The sequence below is a fragment of the Rasamsonia emersonii genome (genome assembly GCF_000968595.1).
Source record: "Rasamsonia emersonii CBS 393.64 chromosome Unknown ctg1118621760539, whole genome shotgun sequence".
NCBI lineage: Eukaryota > Fungi > Ascomycota > Eurotiomycetes > Eurotiales > Trichocomaceae > Rasamsonia > Rasamsonia emersonii.
Window position 1 is genome coordinate 21,996 of NW_013562922.1, and position 9,895 is coordinate 31,890.

The 9,895-nt window shown below is 51.0% G+C and overlaps 4 protein-coding genes across 4 annotated transcripts; 2 read left to right on the plus strand and 2 right to left on the minus strand.

Annotated features, from left to right (window-relative positions):
- Positions 1–307: 307 nt before the first annotated feature.
- On the minus strand, positions 308–2,284 carry T310_7426 (CobW protein; the record flags this gene model as incomplete). Its single annotated transcript, XM_013469783.1, has 5 exons — positions 308–1,151; positions 1,207–1,656; positions 1,708–2,001; positions 2,055–2,143; positions 2,201–2,284. The coding sequence occupies 5 exons, from the start codon at positions 2,282–2,284 to the stop codon at positions 308–310; spliced, it is 1,761 nt and encodes a 586-aa protein (XP_013325237.1).
- A 1,039-nt stretch (positions 2,285–3,323) lies between these two features.
- T310_7427 (uncharacterized protein) lies at positions 3,324–3,911 on the plus strand (the record flags this gene model as incomplete). Its single annotated transcript, XM_013469784.1, has 4 exons — positions 3,324–3,391; positions 3,470–3,617; positions 3,723–3,770; positions 3,879–3,911. 4 exons carry the CDS (start codon positions 3,324–3,326, stop codon positions 3,909–3,911), a joined length of 297 nt encoding a protein of 98 aa, XP_013325238.1.
- A 968-nt stretch (positions 3,912–4,879) lies between these two features.
- T310_7428 (uncharacterized protein) lies at positions 4,880–7,038 on the plus strand (the record flags this gene model as incomplete). Its single annotated transcript, XM_013469785.1, has 6 exons — positions 4,880–5,249; positions 5,314–5,599; positions 5,670–5,998; positions 6,052–6,283; positions 6,343–6,411; positions 6,474–7,038. 6 exons carry the CDS (start codon positions 4,880–4,882, stop codon positions 7,036–7,038), a joined length of 1,851 nt encoding a protein of 616 aa, XP_013325239.1.
- Positions 7,039–7,401: 363 nt separating this feature from the next.
- Positions 7,402–9,171, minus strand: T310_7429 (Allantoin permease; the record flags this gene model as incomplete). Its single annotated transcript, XM_013469786.1, has 1 exon — positions 7,402–9,171. One exon carries the CDS (start codon positions 9,169–9,171, stop codon positions 7,402–7,404), a length of 1,770 nt encoding a protein of 589 aa, XP_013325240.1.
- Between the last annotated feature and the right edge of the window lie 724 nt (positions 9,172–9,895).

Sequence of the window (9,895 nt, forward strand, 5' to 3'; positions counted from 1 at the left end):
AGAGAATGAGTGATGCACTACACTGGACGAGGGAGATTGTAAAATCAGTTGAAGGCATCTTTCAATGATATTTCTGCATATCAGCTGTATAAATAGGCAGCTATACCTGGTAGTGGGTGATGTAGACCAGGTATTGAAGCATGGAACCTTGGAGCGCCTTTAGATTACAACCATATCAATATCCACAGTATATTCGTGCTGCTTTGTTGAATTAACTGCCGCTTCTGCTGGTATATAACCCTTTAATGCCAAAGCTAACCCCCAGTCCTCATCCTTTCAACCAGCAGCAGTGAGCTGCTTGCCAATTTCAACGGTGTGACACTGTACTGTCCTGTGTGGTGGTTATAGCTACACGGCCACTGCCTTTTTTCAGACTCTTGACATGGTCATGCCGATGTCCATGTGCATGTGCATGTCCATGTCCAAGATGCTCGCTAATGCGATGCTTCTTCTGCCAATTTTCTCTGTCCAAATCCATGCCATCTTCTTCTACCTCTTCAATCTCCAAAGCAGGCCATCCCTCCCATCCATCTTCCCACATCCGTCCAAGAATTTCCGCCTTCTCCTGGCTGGAAGTTTTCTCGTCCTTCATCACCTCCTCCCATCGCGCCATGTCCTCGTCATCGAGAAGGCATTCGTCCAGCGCACTCGTGATCTTCTCGATATCGATCCCTTCCCCGATGAACACGATCTCCTGTCGACGGTCCCCCCAGGGCTCGCGGAAATCCCTTTCAATCGATTCGTACACGTCCTTGTCCTCAGGCCACATCTCGCGAGGGACCTCAGCGAACCAGGGGCCTCCGCATCCGACGGTCAGCATGCCGCCGGCTTGACTCCACTCACCGAATTGCAGGGGTCGCGTGGCGAGCCAGAAGAATCCTTTGGAGCGGAGGACGGGCCCGAAGGCCGGGTGGGCTCGTTTGTTGGCTAGGATGGTAGCTGGTTCCGGTTGTTCGAAGTCCTCGATGCTTTCCATGTCGTCTTCCTTGTGAGTTTCTGTATCATCTTCTCCTTCTCCTTCTTCTCCTTCTTCATTCTCTTCATCCTGCTCTCTATTTTGAAGCAAAATGAATTTGTCATGCAAGAGGGCGAACAACCGTCGCGGGTGGAATGGCCGACGGGCCCTATACACAAAGTTGTTGATGCCGTACCTGGAACAGTTAGTAGAAGTACACCACCTATGTACATGTATATATGTTGACCTACTCTAGGGTCTCCGGCATCGGCGCCACTCTCTTGCCTGCCCCAGTTTCCCGAACGGTCATCTCGTGCAAGCTCCTCAGCCAGCCTGCCCCAGACGCAGCCTTGAGGAAATTGAACCGGTTCGTCTGGACGATCTCCTTGACGTCGACCTTGGAGTAGCTGGTCTCGATGACTTTGGCGTCAGGATTCAGCAGCTTGATCAGCTTCCTGATTCGCACCCGGACCGTCTCGTCTACCGTTTCGATCTTGTTGATGATCAGGACGTCCGCAAACTCGATCTGGTCGACCATCAGGTCGGAGATGGTCCGCTCGTCGTCGGGCGTGATCTCCTGCGAGCCGTAGCGATCGGACAGGAATTCGGTGGTGTCGAAGTTGGCGAAGAGGTTGAAGGCATCAATGACGGTGACGGTCGTATCTAGTCTGGCTAACATGTGCAGACCGCCCATCTCGGATCTAACTTATTAGCATAGAAGAATAATGATAGGGAAGGAAGCAGCTACTCACACCTCAGCAAGGATCTTCCTGCTCTCTTCATCCGTATCCATGCTGTCCGCCTCCACTTCCATCATGGCCGCACTGAACTCGGCCGTAAACGTCTCCGCGACTTGCATCGGCTCGCTGATGCCGGTGCTTTCGATGACGACGTATTCGACTTCCTGGGACCGTGCCAGACGGGCCAGCTCCGACAGCAGGTCGCCGCGCAGGGTGCAGCAGATGCAGCCATTCTGGAGCTGGATGAGTTTCTCCTTTGTCTGGGAGACCTTGTGGTGCGTGATCAGGGCTGCGTCGATGTTGAGTCTGCTGGGATCAGCAAGACGATCGATTGAGGGGGGTAACCGGTGGTGACGAACGTGCTCATGTCATTGACGATGACTGCGATCTTGAGGCCATGGTCTGGCGATCTTAGGATGTGTTCCAGAAGGGTTGTTTTTCCGCTGCCCTAACGTCAAGTGAGTCGAATTCACTACACAGCAGGGACTTCATGCTGGCAACGTACTAGAAACCCCGAAAGGAGTGTTACAGGAAGCCTCCTTATATCAGGAGAGGATTTCGTTTCGATCTCATCGTTGCGAGATATCATTGTGTCAGTCGCCAGTTAGTACGGAGTACTCTCAATCCCGGAATAAAAAGAGAGGCAGTAAATAAAAATCGGGAGCGAACGAAAGTCGAGCAGAGATCTTCGACAACAAGGGTTTAAATAAATACCCAGACAATATCAATCTCGCTTAAAAAGAAATAAAATAAATCACCTGCTCACTGTCGAATCAGTCACCCCCAAGGTTCGCAGAACCACTTCAGATACATATACCTCCCTAGACAATACACAAAGAAGGAAATATTAACACCAATCAATAATCAATCAATGAACAAGCACGCTGATACCGTCTCCGCAGATTAAATTGGCAGAGAAATCATTGGCTAGTCGCAGCAGAGTCGGATTTTAGGTACTGCCCACAAGGTACCTGAACTAGATAACCTTGGAAGCTAGCAAGCTTACCTGCGAGTAGTAGAGCTCTTTTTTTTTTCCCACGAAGGTCCTCTTGAGGAAAGTTTTCCTCTAGTATTTATTAGTAATTGTTAGATGCCGTGCGGTGGTAGTGGTTATGGGCAGAGAGCTTTAAAAAGAATACCTACCTGAACAGGTAGTTAGAGGACCTTTTGGACGATCTTGGATCTGTATATCATTCTAAGCCGTAAAGAAAGGACAAAAAAATCAATTCCTTTCCTTTTGCTCAGTTGAAATTGTTACTTTTTCATCCATTCATTATTCTATTATGCTCACTGCTTGTGTGATCAGAGATAAAGTTATTCGTTGTCCTCTGAGAATAATTTCCAGCCACAACCAGCTAAATTACTCAATTAATCAATCAACGCCAGCCACAGACCTGCTTGCTCACAACCAGTAGTAAAAATTAAATACAAACTACTGCATTATCTACTTACACACACCTTATCTTATCTTCCTAACTATAGCCTAAATCACAATCAACTACATACACAACTATGAAGTATTTATTTAATTGCATTCTAAGTAATGGATAGGATATATGATACCTTACCTACTAAGTAAGGCCTGTTCTCCATGTCACACAGTACAGCTCATTCAAACTCCCCGAGATATGCCGTGGAAGCCACGCCACTGTGCAGAATTGGGGGGGAAAGCGTGGAAAAGAGATGAACGTGGTAGGTAGGTGGGTAGGTGGTACAGGAGGACAGAGTACACGATTAATAGTGTTACATTACAATGCATATATGTACTGTACAGTGTACAATGTACATGTGCATGTACAGTATATACCCCGAAAATAGAAAAAGATCTCTGGGGGTCAAGTCCTGTTATTCCGTATAATGACATTAATGCTCGCTTTAACCTTGACAAAAAGCTGACAAACAAGCACATATATATAAGTCAGGTAGGTAATAATGCAAGGAGAACAAGTAACTACTGGATTATAAGTATGATGCGCAGTTTAATGCAGCCTGGATGAAGAATTACAATTGCAATACAACTGACCTAGCTAGCTAGCTGGCTAGCTGCTAGGGATGAAGATCTCTCTGTGCAGAAGGTATGTCGGCACATACTGCACAAAGTATATCTTAGTTCCAAGACAACATCATCAGCTACTGTCATTATCTGCCACATGGACTTGAGGTTAAATTACTTGACTGGCTAGATAACTGCGTTGACAAGAACTTTCCCTAGATAGGTTCTGTCAAAAGAACACACATACCCACAATGGCCAGCCATCCACATTCTTGTCCTCACAATGCAAGGGATGATGAGCCAAACCAAACCAAACCACTGGTAACAACTCACTGGGTAGCATTGCTTTTATTCAGGACCTTACTCAGTAAGGTTGTGCAGGTAATTGACTACATAATGTGCAGTACATACTAGGTAGGTACTGTACATACATGTACCCTTTTGCATAATACTACCAGCCAGTGCGCAGTATGTATGGATGGATCACCATGCAGTTTTTTACTTGCTATAGAACTGCATACATATGTATCTCTAAATCTATGCTCTGCGCAATGTACAGACTATTTATTAATAGGCAGATAGACAGGTGTACTGTATAAGGTTACATCTATACACGTGCATATATACACTCTGTACTCTTCCCTCTCTGCATCAGAACAGTCTGTTCATCCTGTATGCAGACTGTACACATACCAGCACATGCATCCCAATCACATGCAACATACCACACGGTTGTCCAACCACCCCGCCACGCCTTATCATGCTGGAGTTGGAGTCTGTCATACTGTAACAATAGATCTGAGCGTCAGTGGTCACACAAGTAAGTTCAATCGGTCAAGTCTTCAGATCTGACTGATATTATTCCTCTGTTGTACTCCGTACTCTGTACTCCCTCTGTACTGTCTGTCTGCTCTGTCCTGTCCTGCCGATCTCTCCGATCCCTCCCCTCATCATCTGTCCTCCCTCGCCTTCTTCCCCTTGGACATACATACATACACAGTTAACTATCTTTACGAATACGACCACTTTTTCTTTCTCATCTTACGATCTATGTGGATGAAAGAATAAATGGTAAAGTCCTTACTTACTTACTGTATTAGCTTCTGACCCTACTTAATATACATCCGACAAAACAAATTATCTGACAAAATTTCCTTTCTGGGAAATATCCTGCCAGAAGAAGACATCATCATGAAAGGAGAAAAACACCCCATCATCACTCAAAATGAAGAAAAGATCACGACGCAAGGCTGCGGCCAGCAGTACTCCGCCGACACCCTCGTGTCGCCGACGTCGACATCGACGACAACAACAGATAACCAAATCGGGGAGATCCTTGAACTGACCGCCGCAAACGCAAACAGGACTGCTGCTGCTGCTGCCAGCAACGACGTCGACGATCTCGACGACAGGATCCGTCTCACCTGGCGGTCGTGGATCGTTGTGCTGGTCGCTGGTTTCGCGCTGCTGGCGCAGGTCTTCGTAGTGACGGCCGCCGGGTCGGTGATAGCGTTCATCGTGCGCGATCTGGGCGATGTGGCGGTTTCGGGATGGGTGATTCGTAAGTACTTGTCTGCACCTACTTATTAAGTAGTAAGTAAATTTCGGCTGATATGCGTTAATAGAAGGACCCCTCCTCATGCAATGCGTCCTGTCGCCCATCATCGGCCGGCTGAGCGATGTCCTCGACAGAAAATACCTAGCTGCCATCCCGCCCTTGATTGCGGCCGCGGGGGCCATCACCTCCGCCAAAGCGTCGTCTATGGCGATGCTCATCGGCGGAGGCATCCTGAATGGGTTTGCCCTGTCGACGATCGCCATCGCGCAGTCGATCCCTAGCGAGGTGCTTCCGATGAAGTATCGCGCGTTGGCGAATGGGATTTCGTATGTTTCCGGCGCGACGGGGACGATGTAAGAAAAAAAAATTCACCTGGTTTGGAATCGATCCCTATTTATGGATAGATATATGCTGACTGATTAGAACCGGAGGGCTCCTCGCAGGCGGCCTCACAGGCACCGGCCGCGGTGGATGGCGATACCTCTTCTGGGTCGAGGCAGGCCTGCATCTCACTGCGTCGCTGGGCCTGTTGCTGTTCTACCACCCGGGTCGAAAATCAGACTACACGAAGATGTCGTTCAGAGAATACCTCTGGGCCTGCGACCCCATCGGCTCGGCGATCTTTGTTGCGGGTGCCACGCTGATCCTCCTGGCGCTCAACTGGGCCGGCAATACGTACGCCTGGTCTGACGCCCATGTGGCGGCCCTGCTCAGCGTTGGCCTTGTGTTGTTCATTCTGTTTGGCGTGTATGGTAAGTACCATCACACTCCAGAGGAAGAGGCACGGTCATGCTGACTTTTGTAGAATGGAAAGGCCGCAACGACGGCCTGGTGACTCACGTCCTCTTCCAGGGCTCCCCCAACTTTGCCCTCGCCATCTTCGCCTTCGCCGTCGAGGGATGGATATATTTCAGCCCCATCAACACCATCGTCCAGCAGGTCAATCTCCACCTGGGCTTTTCGAACAGCGCGTGGATCATCGCGCTGCGGCAGTTGTCGTGCACAATCACAGCACCCGCGGTGTCGATTCCCATCACGTATATACCAAATGACTGCCTCTCCTGCATGGAATTGATGGGCTGATTTTTGCTGTCAGGTTATATGCCACCAAGTACAAGGATCTGAAATGGCCGCTTTTGATCACTCTATTCATTTTTCTTGCTGGGTGAGTGCCAGACAAGTAAACAACGAAAATGATTGATGCACTCACTTATTATGCTTATTTAGAACCATCTGCTATTCCTTCATCACACCAGCAATGAAAGACGCCCAGATCGGCTTCAACATCCTTCTCGGAGTGGGCATCTCCGGCTCACTGGCCCTCATCGTAGCCACGATCCAATTCACGGCGCCTCATTCGCATCTCTCCACCGCGACAGGGCTCGCCTTCTCCGGCCGCGCGATTGGCGGCGCATTCGGCTCTGCCGTTGAAAACGCCATCATCCAGGGGTCGCTATACCCGCGGTGGACGCAGAAAGTCAGCCAGGCGGCCCTCGCGGCCGGCCTGCCAGCGAGCTCTGTTCCTTCCCTGCTGCAGGCGCTCCAGCAGGGCCATGAATCTGTCGTGGATAATGTGCCTGGCGCCAACGCGACGATTGTCGCCAGCGCGCAGACGGCTAGTCAGGGGGCTTATGCCCACGCTTATCATCGCGCTTGGGCCTGTCTCATCCCGCTGGTCGTGGTCGCCATGGCCGCTGTGGCCTGTCTGAAGGACGTCAAGCATCTGATGACGGATAAGATTGAAGCCACGGTTGAGAGAGGTCGAGCAGAGACAGACGCAGATGAAATCTAGAGCGAAGCGTGAAAGAGAGGGATCATTATCCAATTCAAAACATAAGAAAGAAAAGTATTTCCAGTGGCTTGGTAGCACCATTGTCGAGTTTGTATTTCTGTAAAGAGACATCCAATCCGTCAGTGAATTCCCGGTAGGAACAGAAGTAAAAAGGCAGAAATAGGGGAAATAGAATAAAATAAGAGACAAAATGATACGAGCAGTCAATGAATCCTGAATTGTCCAGAGCTTCTGCAATAAGAGTGAGAAAGCTCAATTCAACTTGCTATGAAGAAGCCTCCCATGAAGATAAAAGGAAATCAAGAAATGGGCACATGTATAGCATGTATGTATGTACATGAGTATGACCAGCTTAAACATTCATCAAACGGAATCCACACCAATCGAAGTGTCAGCCTTCTTCTCCGGGTCCCTAGTAGACAAACTTCGAGACTCGTCCGACATCTCCTGAGGGAAAACTTCAGCGTCACCCGACACTGTCTCCCGGACGAGCGTCTCTCTGGCCGGAAAAACGACACTGAGCAGACAATACGCCGCAAAAGCCGACGAAAACCCCCAGAGGTAGAAGATGCTGTAGATCTTAACGGCACCCCGGACCTTGCCGGTCAGCGACGGGTTGACCGTGGCCGCCATCCCGGGGATGTTGGGCACCACGGAGACGAGGAAGGCGACAACAGCGCGCCAGTTGGTGCCCGCGTGGTTGTAGCGATATCCGCCATGGGCACGGTACAAGGCTGGCACGTCGACGCGTCGGCGCTTGACGACCCAGAAGTCAGCACCCAGGATGGCGGAAATCGGGGCGAGGAAGATGCCCAGCCCGGACATGAAGGTCAGGAGGGACGACGCGGAGGAAACAATCTTCCAGGGCACCATGATCCAGGCCGCTGTCACAGTGGTGAGCACGACCCCCCGCCGGATGTTGATGTATTTTGGGAAGAGACTCGTCAGGTCGTTTGCGCACGAGATCACGTTCGCTGATAAGTTGGTCCCAATCTGCGCGACGCACCACGTGAATCCGACAAAGAAGGCGCCTGCTCGTCCGCTGGGTCCTTGCCATTCCCCTGCCAGCGCCACCGGATCCCAGATGTACCGCCCATAGACGACCTTAGCAGCGGAGGTGGCGATGATTCCGAACAAACCCAACACAATCTGAATGGCCGGCAGGAAGACGACCTGCCAGTAGACGCCGTTCGGGCGGTCGAGGTAGCGGGTGAAGTCCGGTATGTTGGTCGCCATCGTCGCCCAGGACCCCGTGATGCTGGACATGCTCGACAGGATCAGCCAGCTGCGTGTTTCACCGGTGACGGCGTCCTCCTGGCGCCAGATGTCGCCCGTGCCTCCGGCCTCCAGGGTCATGGCGATGACGACGGCGACGGACGAGACGAGCACCACGACGGCCTTGAAGACGAAGAACCATTTCAGCTTGTGCGGAGGGGTCAGGAGGAACGGGAACTGGATGGACCAGAAGATGAAATGGCTGAGGAGCTGCTGGCTCGTGATGCCCGCCGAGGAAGGGAGATGGTTGGGCAGGTCGAGATAGGACGGCCAGATGGCGCGGATGCACTGGGTGATGGCCGTCGAGCCGGTGTAGGTCTGAATGGCATGCCAGAAGAGGGCAGTGATCATTCGAGTGACGACAGCAAAGCGCGAGAAGTACCAGCCAAACGAGGAGCGCATGGCGACGGGGAAGGGGATATGTAGACGAGCCCCGACAGCGCCGTTCAGCACGAGCGGAATAGTAGTAACCAGATTGCCCAGAATGATGCAGTAGACGGCTTCACGCCTGCTGATGTCAGTTTGGGATCTTCGCAACAGCAGGCCACCTACCAAGTCAGACCCACGGCGAGTATGGCGGCTGGAGCTTCCCATCCCTGCGCATTCAGCGCGTCCGAGAACCAGAAGCCGAACATGGTCCAGGGACCCCAGGTCTGGCGTTCGAGAGGCGTCACGTCCATGTCGATGTTGGTCCTGCTTGCGTGAGCTGGAGTCGTTGAGGAGAGGAGATGATGCCCACCATGTTCCTTCATCGGCAAAGGAGGACTGCTGCCGGGGGATGATCCATCCAGAGAGCTTCCTCTTGTCCTTGACTGTTTGTTGGAATGACCGCACTTGTTTCCGGACGTATTCAGCCATTGTTACGGCCGAGCTGGCTGGTTCAAGAGGGAAGATGATCCTGCTCTGTCGTCGATCTCCATGAGATGGCCCTCTTTAATAGACCTTTTCCGGAATCCATCTTCATGATAAGGGATCCACACGAACTTCTTCTCCGCATTTGTCTGCAGAAAATGGGGAGTATATCTGGAGAGAATCCATCCTCTTATCTGGCTTATCTGTGTGGCTCCGACACCAGCAGCTCGTCAACATTCTTCATGATCGACATGAGGGTATCTGCAGGAATTGGCGACAGGAAGAGATGGCCGGGAATTTAGAAGACTCGATTGGCCGGTCCTATCATGGTGTTGTCGTTATCATATCATTGCCAGCGACCGGGATGCAGCTTGTCCTTAGCCTAATCTCTTATCTATTTGCTCTATCGCAGGATCGGCCAAGACGGTCTATTATCGAAATGCAGACCATGGAATTTGCCAGAGAATAAATTCTTCTTTCGATTTCGTCAGAGTGAATGAATCATGAATGAAGCCTGCTGTTCTCTGCTCAGCAATTGATAATAATATTAGCATCGATATGGCTCACATCACCCTACCCAACGCCCGGCCATACGCCTTCAGGTTCCCCCCAGCCAGCACCGCCCTCCTCATCATCGACATGCAGCGAGACTTTCTCGATCCCGACGGCTTCGGCTCGATCCAATGCGGCGATCCGGGTATCTTCTCGACCGTCCGCCGGATTGTGCCCA